The sequence below is a fragment of the Mesocricetus auratus genome, unplaced genomic scaffold, assembly GCF_017639785.1.
Source record: "Mesocricetus auratus isolate SY011 unplaced genomic scaffold, BCM_Maur_2.0 Super-Scaffold_100008, whole genome shotgun sequence".
Classification (NCBI taxonomy): domain Eukaryota; kingdom Metazoa; phylum Chordata; class Mammalia; order Rodentia; family Cricetidae; genus Mesocricetus; species Mesocricetus auratus.
Genome location: NW_024429192.1, coordinates 72,796,116 through 72,816,159, shown reverse-complemented (window position 1 = coordinate 72,816,159; position 20,044 = coordinate 72,796,116). Strand labels below are relative to the sequence as shown.

General features: G+C 42.7%; 1 protein-coding gene across 1 annotated transcript in view; it reads left to right on the top strand.

Annotated features, from left to right (window-relative positions):
- Pi4ka (phosphatidylinositol 4-kinase alpha) overlaps window positions 1–20,044 on the top strand; it is a 135,114-nt gene that overhangs the window by 41,074 nt on the left and 73,996 nt on the right. The window contains exons 5-10 of the mRNA XM_005077560.4: window positions 5,506–5,578; window positions 6,327–6,586; window positions 9,513–9,579; window positions 13,136–13,284; window positions 16,407–16,472; window positions 19,131–19,227. Of these exons, the coding sequence (XP_005077617.1) occupies window positions 5,506–5,578; window positions 6,327–6,586; window positions 9,513–9,579; window positions 13,136–13,284; window positions 16,407–16,472; window positions 19,131–19,227 (712 nt within the window). The remainder of the gene's footprint in view (window positions 1–5,505; window positions 5,579–6,326; window positions 6,587–9,512; window positions 9,580–13,135; window positions 13,285–16,406; window positions 16,473–19,130; window positions 19,228–20,044) is intronic.

Genomic DNA, 20,044 nt, shown 5'->3' with positions numbered 1-20,044 from the left:
GATGATGGGCTCAGCCTCTGAAACTGTGGGCAATCACCAATTAAATGTGGTCATGGTGTGTCTTCACAGCGATAGAACTCATGGCATGCCCATTATAATACCTATGATCATCTTGCCTTTAGCGAGTCAGTGACTCTCTCACCATTTGAGTCGTATAGGGTTAGTGAAGGGCCTGTCTTCTGGACCTTCCCATTGTAGAGGATTAGGTTTCACACAGTGTGCCCACTCTTGTGTTGCAATTTTCCTGAGCCTTCAAATCCCTCTATCAGCACTTAAGCCAACAGATATCAGGCATCACCAACTCCTTTGACAAACACTTCAGAGGACTGTCCAAACAAATTTTTTATTCTTTTTTAGCTGTACAGTCTTCCATATTAAACCTAGGATCCCCACTTAGAGGGTCCATATCAATAAATGCAGCCTGTTCTAGTTTTATGTTTCTTCCATCATTATCCTTCACCTTTAAAATCCATTCCCAGATATCTCCCATTAGAGAAGGGGGAGAGAAAGAGACTAGAGCATAGCAAAAGAGAGTTAGGGAGTAAGAGCGAGTAGGTGTACTCATCCAGGACTGTGAGAGAGTGGAGAGTAAGGGGGAACAGAGAATGGAGAAAGCATGGTGAAAATCGCTGTGGGGAGGAAAGCTCTTGAGCTGTAGGGAATTTAGGATAGAAGAGGAGGTGAGAAGGATGCTAGCATGGACTTGAAATGCGAAACAGGTATTTGTGACACCGAGGGAGCCTCGAGGGCAGCATGGCCTTTGGCATGATGCTAGGCACCAGAGGTAGCCATATGCTGATTCTGCCAGAAGTAGAGGAAATGACTCCTTTTGACAGATGGGAACCAATTTCACAAGTTCCTGAGAAATGCTAGCTTTTATCTAATGTCCAGAAATTGTCCAATTTATGCTCATTTCTGGATATTTGGAGTGGCTTTTGGACTACCTGAAACCTAACATTTCCAGGACTTGTGCTTGAATGGATTAGCAAACTCTTTATTAGTAGTAGTGTAGTGCACTTCTTTGCGGACTGCACCTTAACTCCCCTCAAGGAGCCTGCTTAGCCTCAAGTCTGGTTGTAGTCTAGAGGCAACCGTAGGTGCTCCCTGAGGACATCCGTATTGTTTGCCTAGCATCTCCATCTGAGAAAGTCGCTGCTAAGGTTTAGCAGGCAGTAAAGGGTTAATTTCCTCAGTCAAAGGTGGAAAGGGAATATATCAGGGGGTGGGGGTACATCTGCTGAAGTGGAGAGACTACTTCCTCAGGTGAGATGAACCCTTGAGAATCTGAGGGTTCAAGTTCTCGGCTTCAATAGGATCCTCCCACACATCTCCATCCCGAGATACAGAGTCCCATTCTTTACCAGTTGATGTCCTTACTTTAACTGCCAGCACCTTCTGAGGCTGGGGCTTTATTTTAGTTGTAATTATGCCAACGTTCTAACGAGGGCTTAAGTTGATTTTTTCCACAGAGCAACTTGAGCTCTCTGGCTGCTGGAGAAGATTCTCTCCTGGGCACACTTGGACACCTTTAGACTGTTAAATGGGCATCTGGAGCTGGTCAGTTTTATCACTAAATTCATCATCATCCTTCACTATTCTGAGATGCTAGAAGTTGGTTAATTTTACCTCAGAGCTCATTCTTTTCCTTTGCCAATTTATTTAGAGGTGCTAGGAGTAACCAATTGGTGTCACCATTTTCCTGATTTTCCCACAAACTGTCAAAAGTTTTATATACAGTCACCAAGTCCATTGCCTCTCACAGTTGGTGAATCAGGATAATTAGATGTGTTTGTCTCCTTCAGTTTGTAATATAATCTACACTGTGGGCTTTCAATACTCCGAGCTCCTAGGAGAGGTTTTAGTCACTGTAGGTGTCAGCAAATTGAAAAGCCTATTCCAACATTCACCCTTATACTTCTGTTGTTTTAGAACCATTCCTGGTACCAAAGTCTGTATTAATTAGGAGTCCCTAAAGCAGTGGTTCTCCACCTGTGGGTTGTGACCCCTGTGGAGTAGAATGACCATTTCACAGGGGTCACCTAAGACCATCAAAAAACACAGATAAATTTACATTACAGTTCATAACAGTAGTAAGATTACAGTTATGAAGTATCATCAATGAAGATAATTCTATGGCTGGGGGTCACTACAACATGAGGAACTTATTAAAGGGTTGCAGCATTAGGAAGGTTGAGAACTTCTGTTCTGGAGGAACAGAACTGATAGAATGAATAGATAAATGATGGGCATCTATTAGCGTGGCTTTTAGGTTGTAGTCCAGCTAGTTTATCAGTGAGTGTCTACCAATAGAATGTCCACAAACCCCAAAGAAGTAGGCTGTAATGCCATGAAGGAGTGGACTTGCCAGAGAGTAAGAGAGGGCAAGCAGGCAGAGAGCAGGAGCTTCCCTCTTCCCCGTCCTTATTGGTGGATCTTTCTATTTCAAATGAGTTAGTTATGAATAATCCCTCACAGGTGTATCCAGCCGCTTGGAGTTTAGTTAGTTCTAGGTGTAGTCAAGTTGACAACCAAGAATAGCCATCACAGTGGTGTTTTGTTGTTGTTTTTGTTTTTTGTTTTTTTTGCAAAATAAAAAATATTTTTATAATATAAAAATGACACATTCTTATTGAACATTTAAAAAGCCCAATGATAAATGCCTCTACTTCCATCAGTCACTGGATGAAGGTTCTAGGATGGCATATAAGGTAGACGTCAAGTTCATCATCAGGAATGGACATTTAAGGTAGTCTCTCCACTATTGCTTAGCTTGCCAGTTGTTGTCATTCTTGTAGATTGCTAGAGGTCTCTCTGGTGCCAGATCTCTCTTCAAACCTATGACTCCCTCTATTATGGTATTTCTCATCATGTTCTCCCCCTATTCTACACCCCACTCAACCTTCCTGTTCCCCCATGACCTACTTTCTCCTCCTCTTCTCCCCCTCTCTTCTTCCCAGCTCCCACTCCCCACTCCCCCACTGTGTTCCCAGTCTGTTCAGGAGATCTTGCCTCATTCCTCTTCTCTGGGGTACCATGCATATCTCTCTTAGATTCTTTCCTGTTTCCCAGACTCTCTGTCAGTGGAATTGCAGACTGACACTCTCATGATCCATGTCTAAAATCCATATATGAGTGAGTACATACCATGTTTGTCTTTTCGTGACTGGGTTACCTCACTCAGGATGGTTTCTTCTAGCGCCATCCATTTGCCTGCGAATTTCAAGATTCCATTGTTTTTTTCCCCTGAGTAGTACTCCATTGTGTAAATGTACCACATTTTCTCTATCCACTCCTCAGTTATGGGGCATCTAGGTTGCTTCCAGGTTCTGGCTATTACAAATAATGCTGCTATGAACATAGTGGAACAGATGTCCTTGTTGTATGAATTTGCATCTTCTGAATATATGCCTAAGAGTGGGATTGCTGGGTCTTAGGGTAGATTGATTCCCATTTTTCTGAGGAATCTCCATACCGATTTCCATAGTGGCTGTGCAAGTTGGCACTCCCACCAGCAGTGGAGGAGTGTTCTCCTCCCTCCACATCCTCTCCAGCATAAATTGTCGTAGGTGTTTTTGATTTTAGCCATTCTGATAGGAGTAAGATGGTATCTCAGAGTTGTTTTGATTTGCATTTCCCTGATGGCTAAGGATGTTGAGCACTTTCTCAAGTGTCTCTCAGCCATTTTGGACTCCTCTATTGAGAATTCTCTATTTAGTTCTGTATACCACTTTTTGTACATCCTTTGGTGTTTTGGAGACTTGCTTCTTGAGTTCTTTGTAAATTTTGGAAATCAGCCCTCTGTCAGATATGGGGTTAGTGAATATCTTTTCCCATTCTGTGGGCTGCCTTTTTGTCTCGTTGACTGTGTCCTATACCTTACACAAGCTTCTTAGTTTCAGGAGGTCCCATTTGTTAATTGGGTTTTGTTTGTTTGTTTTTTGTTTTAAACTGGGTTTCTCTAAGTAGCTCTGACTAGGCTGGAACTCACTATGTAGCCTGAACTGGCCTTGAATTCATGGATAATCGCCTGTCTCTGCTTCCTGTCTACTGGGATTAAAGGTATTAAACAATCAAGTTTGCCAAAATAATGTGGCCAACAATGCAATTAGAAAAAGTACAGATTGAGTGTCACTAGTAAAGAATCCAAAATCTGAAGCCAGGTGGTGTACACTTTTAATCCCAGCGCTTGGGAGGCAGAGGCAGGAGGAATCTCTGAGTTCAAGACCAGCCTGGTCTACAAATCAAGTTCCAGGATAGCCAGGGATACACAAAGAAACCCTGTCTTGATACAAACAAACAAAAATAAATAAATAAATAAAAACAATCCAAAATCTGAAATTTTGATTACTAATGTCACTCCATGCGTAGAAAATTCTGTGTCTCAATGCATGTGGCGGATTGCATTGAAAATGCAGACTCATTTAAAACATTGAATAAAACTATGCTAGGCTGTGAGTATAAAGTGTATAAAACACAAATGAACTCAGACTGTGTCTATAAACTTTACAAAACATAAATGATTTTCATCTCACTGTATTCATTTATTTTTACTTTACGAGTGTCTTACCTGGATCTATGTATGTGCACCACATATCCCTGCCTGGTGCCATTGGAGGCCTGAAGAGGATCTTAGATCCCTTAGAACTAGAGTTACAGTTGTGAACTGCTATGTGGGTACTGGGAGCCAAATCAAACGCTTCTGCAAGAACGGAAAATGCTCTTAAGTACTGAGCCATTTCTTACCCTACCATTTTTAGTAGTACTATTAATATTCTGAAAATATAGGAATGTTGACTACTTTATGAACAAATTTTGTCACATCTGTTTCTTTTTTTGTTTGCCTAGGCTTTGTATCCCAGTCTAGTGATATTAAAAATACCAACTGCATAAGTATAAGTTTCATAGCTTAAGAACAACATGAAGAAAGAAAAAAAGACTAACTTGTGTAAAGAGAATTTAAATGTTTTATATAGTCAACAATGTGAAATTTTTACAAAAAAATGAACAAACTAAAAACTAACGCCTCACACAGAGAAGTCTAGACTCCCACGAATGTGGCTTAGTCTGGGTGAGTTACTGCAACCCTGGATTGTTCATGTGTGTGTATTCCAAGTCCCACACTTCATGTGAAATGTAGACAAAGCAGTCTGTTGTACAGTGATAAACAGATGACATAGTATCATGAAGAAATTATCATCATATAGAGTAAACTGAAAAGAACTAAGCCCTTTTAGCCAGGAAAGGAGAAGATTAAAGACCTGTTCAGAGAAAAAGAAGGGGAAATGGCCCAGAGCAGTGGGTACAACCCTACGAAGACAGCAGTGGTCCAGGGTTAGGAGAAGCATGTCCTTGAAGTTACAGCACCTAGCCCCTGGCATAACTATTGTGAGGGAATGGATAGGGTTGGTCAAGGTAATGTCTAAAGTTCCTTCAAATTTTGACTGAATTTTGTATTATTTATCTAGTTCTGTTAACAGGTTTCTTTTGTGCCCTTGACTGTTACAGATTTTAGAGGCACTTTTGCAGGTTATGCATGCCCTTTTGGGAATGTGCCAGGCCTTGGAGATTCAAGAAAAAGGTATGATCATAAATCTTCCAGACTAAACTTTTTAAATTTTTATTTATTATTTGTCTCTATGTATAATGTGGTGGTGGTGGTGGTGGTGGTGGTGTGTGTGTGTGTGTGTGTACTCAAACTCAAAGGTATGAATATGTGTGGTAAAAGGAAAACTAACTTTTGGAAGTCAGTTTTCTCCTTCTACCATGGGATCCAGGAGTCAAACTCAGTTCATCGGGTTGCAAGGGTAGGACTTTACCCATTGAGTCAAGTTGTTGGTCTTCCTTTCCCTTCCCTCTGTCCCTTGTTTTCTGTTTCTTTGTTCTGTTTGTTTATATTTTGTATATACTTGATGAGTAGAAACTTTTCTACTAGGTTACCAGTATACTGAGAGGTCACTTGGGGTTATGAGCACAGTTCTGTATGCAAATGCCAGGTATCATTGACAAGCATCTTGACTCTCCTGTGTCTCTGTTTTACCCAGTATAATATAGGATGTAGTTTAGTTGACTTTTATAGGTCACTTTTCCCATAGAGTAAATAGGCCAGTCATGTAATTGGCCGTGGTCACAGTACCTAAGTATGAGTCCACTCTATTACTGATTGGAATGTGACATGAATAGATCAAGACCTCCCAAGGAAAGCGAATGTGATAGAGATACAGTCTGACATTAAGCCTTCACAGTGGGTTGTAAAATGTTAGTAGTGCAAGTTACAGTGTGACTGTCATAAGTAACTCCTGTGTTATCACTCTTACTTGGTCTTCTAGAATACCTTTGCAAGTATGCAATCCCATGCCTGATAGGAATCTCAAGATCGTTTGGACGTTACAGCAATTCAGAAGAATCTCTCCTCTCCAAGCTCTTTCCCAAAGTCCCTCCTCATTCCCTGAGAATCCCAGAGGAACTAGAAGGTGTCCGAAGGCGCTCCTTTAATGACTTCCGCTCCATCCTACCCAGCAACCTGCTGACTGTGTGTCAGGAGGGCACCCTGAAGAGGAAAACCAGCAGTGTATCTAGCATCTCTCAGGTGGGGCTGGGTTCCCAGGGGAGGGCTGGGGAGAAGGACTTTAGTAAGTGTTCATGCAGAGAGACATTGTGTGCAGTTTGAGGTTCTCATTAGTATTCCTGTTATAATAAAAGAGACCTGTCCCCTTTTTCTATTTCTGAGACAGGGTCGTGCTGGAACTCACTGTGACTCAGGCGGCCTAGAACTCGTGGCCCTCCTTCCTCACCCTGTTGAGTGCTAAGATTACAGAAGTGAGCCTCTGCACTGGCTTCAGCCTCATCCCTTTTAAGATTTTTGTTTTACTAGGTATAGGGGCTCACTCTGCCTCAGCCTCCTCAATGCTGGGATTCCAAGGCTGCACCAGCATGCCTGCCTTTTTAAACTTATTTTACCAAAGATCAACCCCATAGGGCTTTATACATCAAGACAAATTGTTTCTTGAGAGGATTTTGCTACATACATGCTAACCTCAAACTCACCCTTCTATCTCTGCCTTCTGAGTGCTAAGAATCCAGGAGAATGCTGCTGTGCCGGGCTTCTTTTTACAATTGTCAGTGATTGATAGTTGTGGAATGCTTTGTTGCAAACTCTGCTCCTGTTGGGGTTTTATTTGTTTGTTTTGTTTTTGAGACATGTAGCCTAGGCTGGCCTCAAACTTAGTATGGAGCTGAGAATGACCTTGAACTTGATCCTCTTGTTTTTATCACCCTGATGCTAGGATTAAATATATGCCATCCTATGCAGTGCTAGGGTTCTTTAAAGGAACAGAACTGATAGAATGGCCAATATGCTTATACAAAGGGGCTTTATTAGAATGGTTTTCAGGCTGTGATCTAGCTAGTCCAACAATGGCTGTTTAATAACAGTAGGTCCAAGAATCAAGTAGTTTTTCAGTCTGTGTGGCTGAATGTCTCAACTGGGCTTCAGTATATACCAGAATATACACCACTGAAGAAGTAGGCTATGATGCCAGTGAGGGAATGACCTTGCCAGCAAGAGTGAGAGCAAGCAGGCAAAGAGAGCAAGCTTCCTTCTTTGTGTTCTTTATATAGACTGCCACCAGAAGGTGTGGCCCAGATTAAAGTTGGGATCTTCCTACCTCAAAGATCTGGATTAAAAGTAGGTCTTCTTATATCAAATGGTTTAATTAAGAAAAAAAATCCTGATGGATATGGTAGTGCATGCTTTTAATCCCAGCACTCGGGAGGCAGAGGCAGGTGAATCTCAGTGAGTTCGAGGCCAGCCTGGTCTACAAAGCAAGTTCCAGGACAGCCAGGGCTGTTATACAGAGAAATCCCATCTCTCAAAACAAACAAACAAAAATATCCCTCATGGATGTACCCAACCTCTTGGGTTACAGTTAATTCCAGATGTAGTCAAGTTGAATAGATAGCATCAGAGGATTGAACCCATGGCTTCCTACACAGTAACCAGTCCTTTACTTACTGAACTATGTTACCATCCCTCAGACTTTATTCTGAGAAAGTTGGTGCTTGCAAGAAGTATGTAATTGAGAAGCTCCCAGCATCTACATTGTAGCTCACAACCATCTTTAACTCCAGTTCAGAGGATCTAATACCCTCTTCTGGCCTCTGGGGACATCAGGCACATATGTGATATTCAGGCAGACATGGTGCAGACAAAACACCCATATACATAAAAATTGAATTAAATAAAAATTTAAATTAAAAACAGTATGTAATTGAAAGCTGGGGTGATGACTGGTTTGTAAAGTGCTTGCTTGCAAGCATTAGAACTCAACTTCAGTCTCCAGAACTTAAGGAAAACACTGAATGTATGTAGTGTATGCTTGTAATCCTGGCATGGGGTCCCCTGTGCTGGCTGGCTAGCCAGTTGAGCTTTAATTAGTAAGCTTTAGTCCAATGAAAGACATTGTCTCAAAGAAAATGGATGTCTTTCCAGCAGATAACTCCCATACACACAAGTGCACTTGAATGAAACATACACATACATGCACACACACACCAGCAAAAAATATATAGTTGGGCTCCAAGGTTAAGAGTTTGGTTTTTTTTTGTTTTGTTTTTGTTTTTTTTGGTTTTTACGAGTCAGGGTTTCTCTGTATTGTTTTGGAGGCTGTCGGACCAGGCTGGCCTCGAACTCACAGAGATCCGCCTGCCTCTGCCTTCCGAGTGCTGGGATTAAAGGTGTGTGCCACCACCGCCCAGCTAAGAGTTTGTTCTTGCATATGACCTTGGTCCAGTTTCTAGAACCTATGTCAGACAGCTCACAACTGCCTGTAACTCCCAGTTCCTGGGAATCTGATCTTCTCTTTTGGATTCCAGGTGCTCCTCTGCATATATGGTGCAAATAAACTCAGACAGGCACTCAACCTACATAGAAATAATGAATAAAAATTGTTATCTTTTGAAAATAAAATAAAGAAGTGTCTAATTGTTCTGGGCTTTGTAGCACATACCTGCAGTCCCAATACTCATCAAGCTGAAGCAGAGAATCATGAGGTTGAGTCTAGATTGGGCTCCAAAGCAGGGAGTGAGGTGTAGCTTCATATACATAAGACCCTGCCATTCTGTAGCCAACACCATTCTCCTCAAAGCCCCCACATGCATGCATATGTGCATGTATGTATGTGCATATTGAGAAAACTTCAGCTCAAGCTGGGTATGAAGCTGCACACCTGTAATGGCAGAGCTCAGGAAGAACCCAGCCTGGTCTGCATAACTAGTTCCAGTCTGGCCATTGCTGGTTAGCAAGACTGTCCCCCAAAGAAAGTGGGAGATAGATTCAGCTTAGTAAACAAATACAAAATATATAGTTACTGGTGTTACAATATACAGCAGTAGACTTAAGTGAAGAGGTAAGGCTATAATGCTGATCTTCAAGTGTGGACAGCAGATTGACAGAGAGACCTGAGATGAGAGACTGGTTCTTGGGAGCCTTTTCTAATCTAACCTTTGGCTTTCAGGTTAGCCCAGAGCGTGGCGTGCCCCCTCCCAGCTCTCCTGGAGGCTCTGCTTTTCACTACTTTGAAGGTAGGTTTCACCTGGGTGCCATAAGTGTTAATCCAGTATCAGATAGCAGATCCTCAGTGATTTCTGTGATGGGGAGGATGCTGGGACTGACTTCTGTCATTATGCATTTAGAGTGGTGCGCTTTATTTCTGTTTTCATTTTAATTTCTACCCACCTGCCCCACCCCACCGTGTGTGTGTGTGTGTGTGTGTGTGTGTGTGTGTGTGTGTGTGTGTGTGACTGTTCTATTGGCTGTGAGACCAAGGTAACTTACAGAAGAAAGCACTTAATTGGAGCTTTCTTGCAGTTTCAGAGAGTTAGTCCATCACCATGATGGCAGGAAGCATGGCAGTAGGTGGGCAGGCATGACACTGGAGCAGTAGTTAAGAGCTTCTATCTTGGCCAAGGGGGAGGGAAGCAGGGAGGGAGGGAGGGAGGGAGGGAGGGAGGGAGGGAGGGAGGGAGGGAGGGAGAGAGAGAGAGAGAGAGAGAGAGAGAGAGAGAGAGAGAGAGATTGATTGATTGAGATTGAGATTGAACCTGACATGGACTTTTGAAACCTCAATGCCCATTCCAAGTAACACACTGCCTTCAACAAGACTGCATGTCATAATTCTTTCTAAACAGTTGTACCAACTGGGAGCCAGTCATTCAAATATGAGTTTTTGGGGGCCATTCTCATCCAAGCTGCCCCACTCCCACATTCTACAAGTGAAATCCAGGACTTTGCTTGCTTGTTTGTTTGTTGGCTGATTTTCATTTTTTGAGACAGATTTCTCTGTGTAGACCTGGCTGTCCTCAAATTCAATCATAGACCAGGTTGGTCCTGAACTCACAGAGATCCACCTGCCCCTCTGCCTCCAAAGGACTGGGATTAAAGGCGTGTGCCACTATCAACAGGTGAAATAATTATTTTTTAAAGTTCAATTTGCAGTGATAGCTCCCAATGTAATTCCATTTATTTTTTATCCCAAGACATTATCTTGCCAGGCAGAGCAGGTTGGCCTTGAACTTGTAGCTATGTTCCTACCTTTGCCTCACAACTTTTGGGATTACTGGCATGTATCACCACACCCAGCTGTAAATATGTGAATCCCAGTTCTTGGGTCCTTGGCTGTTGCTGTTCCTGGCTTTTGCCTCTGTCTGACCTGTACACCAGCTCGTTCATAGAGCCCTTTTCTTTTTGCTCAGGTGTCTCCCTGAGAAGTATCTAGAGCTGCCAGGTCACAACCTCTTCACTTTCACCATGGCCAAGTTCCTTTAAACCAATTTCTCTTCCTCCTTTCCTCATTTGCCATAAGGCTCCCCCTTCCGTTGCTGGCTGGTGTCCCTCCTTAGAGCCAGTGTGCTGCCAGAGTTGTAGCACTACCCTTTCTCTAGCCGTCACCTGCTTCTGTGCCCTCGTACCAGAGAAGTCAAACAGGTTACCAGGTTCTTCATGGATTGATATTGTGTTCCGTGACTTCTCTACTTATGTTGTGGTATTGGGGACTCAGCCTGCATGCTCTACCACTGAGCTGCTTCCCAGGCCTTTTGTTTATTACGAGATGTGGTCTTAATGCTGACCTGGAACTTGTAATCTATCTATCTCACCCTCCCAAATAGCTGGAATGATAGATATAAGCCACCACTCTGGGCTGTCTGTCATTGTTTAATATGACAGTATTAGGCTTACTTATTTTCTAATTATAGTTGTTGGATAAAATGTTTTAATAATGACTTTTTAGGGACTGGAGAATGGCTCAGTGGTTCAGAGCACATACTGCTCTTCCTAAGGACCTGAGTTCAATTCCTAGCACTAACATCAGGTTGCTTACAACTATGTTTAACTCCAGCTCCTGGGGGAATCTGACACCTGGGACCTCTGTGGGCATTTGGATTTGTGTGTATATACCCATACCCATACTTGAAATTTAAAAAATGACCTTTTGATCTATTATTTGCTTTGGGGGCCATATTGATCCTTGTGTGACTTTTTCAGAGACATATAAAGTTAACATCTGTTATGGTCACTGTTCTGTTGCTGTGAAGAGACACCATGCAACTTATACAAGAAAGCCTTTAGGGGCTTAAGAGGGGGCTCAGTGGTTAGAGCATTTGTCACTCTTGCAGAGGATCTGGGTTCACTTCCCAGCCAGCATTCACACAGTAGATCACAGCCATTTGTAATCTCAGTTTCAGGGGATCCAGCAGCACACATGTGGTGCACATATGTGCATGCATACAAAATGACCATACACATAAAGTAAAACATCTAAAAAATGTAAAAAGAAAAAAGAAAGCATTCAATTAAGGGCTTGCTCACATTTCAGAGGGTGGATTCATGACCATCATTTCACAGAGATGACAACAGGCAGGCATAATGCAGGAGCAATAGCTGGGAGCTCACATCCTGATCTGAAAACATAGAAAACAGAGAGAGAACTGAATTCGGCTCCCAGTATCCTCATTGGGTGGCTCACAACACCTGTAACTCCAGCTCTAAAGGGGCAGATGCTCTCTTATGACCTCCATGGGCTCCTGTGCCATGTGCACGTGTATGAAGACACAGAAACACACACACACACACACACACACCCCTTTAAGAATAGAAGTTAAAAGCACTGGCTGCTCTTCCAGAGGTCCTGAGTTCAATTCCCAGCAACCACATAGTGGTTTACAGCCATCTGTAATGAGATCTGGTGTCCTTTTCTGATGTGCAGACATACATGGAAGCAGGATGTTGTATTCATAATAAACAAGTAAATCTTAAAACAAAACTAAGAATAGAAATACAAGGAGAACTCTTGGATCCTGATTCCCCCAGGTGTGATCAAGCAGCCTGGAGCTCTCTGCACCATCACTTCATCACTGTCATGGATTGTCCCCTCAAAATAGGAGCAAAGATAAGCCCCCCTCCCTTAGAAACAAGGGCAGCTGTGGGTGCACCCCTGTAATCTCAACACTTGGAAGGCTAAAGAAGAGAGTGGCTGTGAGTTCAGAGAAGCCTGGGGTACAAAGGAATTGTAGTATCAACAAAGACAATATGTACAGCTATGTTGTGTGTTGGTTTTTTTTTTTTTAACTCTTTGGAGCCTCCCACCCAGCTGCAAAATACATACATGGAGACTTATTCTTTCTTATGAATCCCTGCTTTGACTTGTCTTATTTCTAGTCAGCTTCTCTAACTTAAGTTATCCTATCTATCTTTTGCCTCTGGACTTTTATCTTTCTTTACTTCTTACTCCATGGCTTGCCATGTGGCTGGTCCCTGAGTCCTCCTCTCCTCCTTTTATCACTCCCCCTCTTCTCCTTTTCTTCTTCTATTTATTCTCTCTGCCTGCCAATCTATCATTTCTCTTGCCAGTCAGCGCTTTATTAGAACATCAGGTATTTTAAAATAGACAGCAGAGTAACTCAACTTCAGTTAAACAAACGCAACCTAAAAGAACGCAATACATCTTTGCATCATTAAACAAATGTTCCATAGCATAAACATATGTAACACACCTTAGAATAATATTCCACAACAGTGTTGGCTATGGGGAATTATCTGTGTCTGTCGTGTCTTTTGACTGACTTTGGTTTCTCCTGACAGCCTCTTGCCTGCCTGACGGGACTGCCTTGGAGCCTGAGTACTACTTCTCCACCGTCAGCTCCAGCTTTTCTGTCTCCCCCCTGTTCAACGGCATCACCTATAAGGAGTTCAGTATTCCCCTGGAAATGCTTCGGGAGCTCTTAACCTTGGTAAGCAAGCTGTGACAGTCAGTAGACCACAGGACAATCAGGCAGCACACTCTTGCTGCTGTTTGTCCTTGAGAGCAGCATAGCTCTGGCTGGCCATGAACTGACATTCCTCCTGCCTGTACCTCCTGAGGCTAAGCTCTTCCTGTCTCATCCTCCCAAGTAGCAAGGAGTACAGATTTGTGTCACCAGGCCCATCAGAAGCCTCTAATTTTTATTTATTTTTTTAACAAAAAAAGTTTAGATTATATGTTGAATATCTCTCATTCAGAATGCTTGATACCCGAAATATTTAGAATTTGGGGTCATTTACAGATTTTTAATTTTTTTCCTATGTATAATGAGATATCTTAGAATGAAACCCTCTTCTAAACATGAAATTCATTTGTTCTTTTTTTTTAGATCTATTTATTTATTTTATATATATGAGTGCTGTATCCGTAGGCCAGAAGAGGGCTTCAGATCCCATTATAGATGCTTGTGAGCAACCATGTGGGTGCTGGGAATTGAACTCAGGACCTCTGGAAGAAGAGCAGCCAATGCTCCTAGCTTCTGAACCATCTCTCCACCCTCATTTGTTCTTTCTATCCATGCACCTTACACATATAGAAGGCTATTTTATAGCTTTATTTTCTTTATTTGCAACAGTCTTGCTCTGTTGCCCAGGCCAAACTCAAACTTCTGAGCTCCAGAGATCCTCCTATCTTGGCCTTGTGTGTGTCTGGACCACATGCTGCCTCCTATGCCTGGTTCATGCAGTGTCTTGAATAATTTTGTCAGATGTAGAATTTTCTACTTGGAGCAATGTTGTAAAAATAGTTTGGATTTGGGAACATTTGGGATTTCAGATTTTTGGCATAGGGCACTCAGCCTGTACCATTAATTTCCAAATACAATAGACATAATGAACTGACACATTACAGAGGGAAGGAGAGTAAAAGTTTTTCCCTAAGAGAGAGATAAAGCAGTCTACCCCTCCCCGGGTCCCAAGGACAAACTGAGGCAGAATTCCTCCAAAATTCACTCTAGAAAACCAATGAATGTATTGGGTGTCCCTCTAGAGCCTAGGTCGGGAGCTAGGAGGTTCCTTAGAAGGGTGCAGGCACCCCTCTCCAACTCAGCACATCTGGAAAGCCTTATCCAGTGCCGGTGAGGGCTCCCTGCCCCCCAGGCTTTCCCAGTCTCTACATACTCTAGCCCCTCCCCTAAGCCATGTGCAGCATTGCTGAGCCGTAGGAGCAGCAGGTACTCCAGAGAATCCTGTGCCCTACTTGAAGCATGTGGGGATGGGTGTGGACAATTGCCCATCATTCTGGGATGATCTTTTACGGGGCGTGGGGGCACAGCTGAGCTCAACAGGATGACAGGTGCTTTTGGCTTTGAGCACATTCACTCAGGACACATTCTATAGTACGTTTTCATTTAACCCTGACCCTGAGTATATGGGAGAGGTGGCGTCCTCTTCCATTGAGGCCAGTGTCAAGAATGTCAAGAGTATGCAGATTCAGGGCAGGTGCAGGCTCAGTCCAAGCTTTCAGACTCCACGAGAAACAGCGCTTTTCTTTTCCATTTGATTTACTCGAAGGAGTTGTGTTAATATAAAACCTGAGATTTTCTAGTTTGAGTTTTTTGTGTAGCCTCTGAGGTGACATTACAGGAGGCTTTGGTGCCACTGTTTGTGTGTTGAAATAAGTAGCTCTTAGAGGACAATTGCAGTAAGGTTCAAGGCCAACTGAAGCTATAGAGTAAGATCCTGTCTCAAAAACTAAAACTAAAATAAGGTAGAATATGGTGCATACCTTTAATCTCAGTACCAGGGAGGTAGAGGTAGGAGAATTTCTGTGAGTTTGAGGCCAGCCAGGGCTACATTGTAAAACCCTGTCTCCAAAAGAAAACAAACAAACAAACAAAAAAAAGAAATCCAACAGAGAGAGAGGGAAACTTGGTATCGTGGTGGTGGTGATGGTACATACATGTGGTCCCAAGCTATGGAGTGTGTGATGTATGCTTAACTACAGAGAAGAACCAGTGAGCTGCTGCCCCAGGAGCCATCAGTGTCTAAAGTTCTTGATGTCTAGGATAGGATTATATTGCATGAGTCTTTCTCATGGCTGTGCTTGGTAACTGAGCAGAATTGGAGTCTGAATACTTGGACAGCTTGAAAATAGAAATCTAACATTGGCAGCCAGGTGGTGGTGGCACACACCTTTTTGTTTGTTTGTTTGTTTGTTTTTCGAGACAGGGTTTCTCTGTATTGTTTTGGAGCCTGTTTTGGAACTCACTTGGTAGAGCAGGCTGGCCTCGAACTCACAGAGATCCACCTGCCTCTGCCTCCTGAGTGCTGGGATAAAAGGTGTGTACCAGACAGGGTTGTTAGCGCACTCCTTTAATCCCAGCACTCGGGAGGCAGAGGCAGGTGGATCTCTAGTATGAGGGCTGTTCTAGGACAGCCAAAACTACACAAGGAATTCCTATCTCAGAAAGAGAGAGAGACAAATCTAACATTGGCAACTTTGAGGGAGTTGGTCAGTCGCTGCCCTTATTTTTATTGTCATTCATATTCAGGGTAAGAAAGTCCCAAGTGACAGTAGGATAGTGAAGGCATTTTCCGCATATGGCTTGATCATTGTGAAGTTGATTTGTTGTTGGACTACTTTCCATCACTGTTATCATTACCTATCTGTGGGGTTCTTTTCAGATTTCTCTTAAATTTTGTTTAGATTTACTTTCTTTATGTATGTAAATGTTTTGCCTACATATGTATGTGCATCATGTGTGTGTGTCTAGTGCCCATGGAAGTCAGAAGATGACATCAGATCCCCTCAGACTAGAGTTATAAGCAGTTGTGAGACCCCATGTAGTGTTAGGAACCAAACCTGAATCCTGTGCAAGAGCAACAAATGCTCTTAACCACTGAGCCATCTCTCTGGCCCCTGGTGTTTTCTTTTTAAATTTTTGAGGATTGAACCCAGTGTATTTGGCATGCTAAGTTGTTCCTTAGCATTGAGCTCTACCTCAGCCTTATCATGGGTTGGTCTATCAAAGTGTTTGTCACTAGGTAGAAGAAGCTAGAATTTCTATCTCTCTGTGTAAGGTGCTTCATTTGATTTCTGTCTCTCTAACAGGTGAAGAAGATTGTGGAGGAGCCTGTTCTCAAATCCTTAGATGCAGTTGTAGCCAGCGTGACGGAAGTACGTACTTTGAGGACATTACCATGAAGTTAGCCTGACTTAAGCATGTGCAAAGAGGCAGCAGAAGTGTTTGCAGGAGGGCGGGAATGACGGGTAGCTTGCAGTGAGTGCTCAGCGTATTTTAACCCTAGTCCCAGCACCCTTCCCATCTGCCTCCCATTCCACCTCTTTTCATTACATCACACACATGCCTATGACTGCTGGTGAGTGTCTCCATTTCACAGCTGGAAGGGTCATGATGGTTACCTAATGTGCCCATGTCACACACTTAGGAAGCTTGCAGTCAGCCCGGGTCTTTCTGGATTTTATCTTCCTTACTCCTTTGTTGCTTCTAAAGCTGCAAGGTGTAATTATGTGGACATGCAATTCCTGGATTTTAAATGTATGTAGTATGCATCTGAGGGACTTTTAAAAAAAAGTATTTGTAGCCAAGGTCTGCTCTTGATTTGCCATCAGCAAACTTTACTGCTAGCATTTGTGGGGTGTGTAGTTTGCTCTTGATGGATCCTGGATAAGGACGCATTGTCATAACTCCAGGTTGCAGTCTGGCACATTGCTACAGACCTTAGCCATTTGCAAGTCATTGTCCTTCCTGTCAACCTGAGTTTTAGCTCTCACTCTCACTGTAGGTTGAGTTTGTGGTCTCAGAACCCTGTCCCTCCCACCATCCCTCCCTCCCTTTGAAGTTTAATTTTATTTTTTATACATAGGAATATTTTGCTTGCATGTATGTCTGTACACCATGTCTTTGTAGAATCCACAGAGACCAAAATTTTAAGCTACCTTTAAAATTGAAGTTATAGACAGTTGTGAGCTCCCCTGTGGATGTTGAGAATTAAACCCGGGTCCTCTGGAATAATAGTGCTCTTAACCACTAAGCCATCTGTCTAGCCCCAGTTTCTTTTATTAGTATATGGTCATACATGACTGAGGGCATGCCAGGAAGCTGAGGCCTTAAGGGTCTTAGCCCAACCATGGAAGGCTGAGCTAGGTCTGAAGAAGGACCTCCCTGGAATCCTGGAGACAATCAGAGGCAGCAGGGAGTCTAGTCAAAAAGGAACTCATTTTTTGTCCCACAGCAAGCATCCTTTAAAACAAACAAACAAACAAACAAAAAAAACCGCAGGGGTGGGGATGGTCACTGGTTTTAAAGGTCAGCCTATCACACACCTAGGTGCCCTCCGCTTTACCTAGTGAATATGAGCTGTTCATGCAGTAACTTCATCTGATTCAATCTAGGCAACCAATCATCTTTTTTGTAAACAACTCAGGACTCACCCATCTGACTTTTCCTCAGCACCATCTTTGACTGGTTCATGTGCCCTACAAGAACTGAAAGCTGGCCTTGGACAGTCTGCATGTAAACCAGTGGTCTCAACCTTTCTAATGCTGTGACCCTTTAATACAGTTCCTCATGTTGTGCTGAACCCCAACCATAAAATTATTATGTTGCTACTTCATAAATGTATTGTAATGTAAATATCCAATATGCAATCCCCCAAAGGGAATGTGACCCACAGATTGAGAACCACTGATCTAGAAACTTGTTTAGTCTATACACTGCCTGTAATGAAGTCACTATGGATCCAGAAGAAGAGTTGTGACTTTCTGGAGATCCCCCTGAGGGCTTATCTTTTTTTTTTTTTTAATGTGCATGAGTATTTCAACTGCATATATGCCTGGGTACCACATGCATGCTTGGTGACCATGGATGTCAGGAGAAGGTATTGGGACAAACAGTTGTGATATGCCATGAAGGTGCTGGAAATTGAACCCAGACCTTCTAGAAGAGCAGTAGGTGCTCTGAGCGATGGCCCATCTCTTTAACGTCAAGTCCTAGGGCCCTTTTCCCTGTGAATGAACCAAGGTGACTTGGAGCAGTTTTGTTTGTTAACAATTTTGGACTTTAGAATAAATATACACTTGATGAAATAGTTTCTTGCCAACAAACACAAAAAAAGTTTTAAATGGCTGGGCGGAGTAGTGCATGCCTTTACTCCCAGCCAGCTTGCTCTATAGAGTGAGTTCCAAGAAAGCCAGGGCTACACCATGAGACCCTATTTTAACACCCCCCCCACACACAAAGAGTTTTAAATGTTGGCTTTAGACAGTAGAAAACTTAAAAAAAAAAAAAAAGCCAGACGGTGGTGGAGCAAGCCTTTAATCTAGCATATTGGAGGGAGGCAGGCAGATCTCTGAGTTTGAGGCCAGTCTGATCTATAAAGTGAGTTCCAGGACAGCCAGGGCTACACAGGGAAACCCTGTCTCAGAAGGGGAGAGGGAGAATAATTAAAAATTAATTTTAATTATAAAATGTAGGCTAAATCTGGAAGTGCCCAGGCTATACTGTCTTTCTTCAAAATGGTGGGTAGTGTTGGGTCCCTCTGGTCCTCCTTCATGTCCATGCCAGTCCAAAGACAGTGAAATGCTAGTGGTTTTTGTTGTTGTTTCTATGGGTCTGTATTACTCATGCCTGTAGTCATCAGGACATTCTTGGACCTCCTGTTTACTTTTGCCTTCTACTGGGGAGGATAAAGAGGGTAATAAAATGTCTGCTATGAGTTAGAGGAAGTGGGTTCTCAGTTTACAGTACAGCTGCTTGCTGGGCGGTGTGCAGAGAGTCTCTGCACTGTGGCCATGTGCCTGTTTCCTCTGCAGGCCAATCCCAGTGCTGACCTCTACTATACAACCTTCAGTGATCCCCTGTACCTGGCCATGTTCAAGATGCTCCGAGACACTCTGTATTACATGAGAGGTAAGGATGTTGGAGGGTGTGAGTGCAGGGCTGCTCCTGGACATTCTTACAGTCTGGTACTTACTTCTGTTGGTGCCAACTTAGAAATCACATGTGAAAGCCAGATGTGGCTTCTGGCTGTACTCCTAGCTGCTCAGAAGGATGGGCTGATCCCAAGAGTCTGAGACATGTCTGGACACTATAGCAATATCCCACTATCTCCAAAAATAAAAGATCACATGTGAGCAGCATGATCACATGACTGAACTTTATAGGAAATTTTAAAAATCTGTCCCTGATTCTAATACTGCTAATGATAGCTAAAGAGATGGTTTTTTTTCTTAATATGTTTTTCTACACACATTGTATTACTGTCCTGTGTATATAGTTTTACATATCAGATTTACACATTTTAGAAAATAAAAGGTTTAGTCTTTACACCCAATTTCTCATGTGTTTTCCCATTCTAATTTCTTCATAACATTAAATGTTCCTTTTAAATATATTTTGATGACTACATAGATTTCCTTTTTTTAAAGACTTATTTACTTATTATGTTTACAGTGTTTTGTGTGCATGTACACCTGCAGGCCAGAATATGGCACCAGATCTCATTACATATGGTTGTGAACCATCATGTAGATGCTAGGGATTGAACTCATGACCTCTGGAAGAACAAACATCTCTTTTAACCACTGAGCCATCTTTCTAGCCCAGACTACATAGATTTCTAAGCTATATATACACTATAATTTACTTAGCTATTCTGAATCTAATTAGGAGGTCCCCTGAGAAACACTCTCTTAGGGATCAATTCAGGTGCCTGAAAATGTTAGAA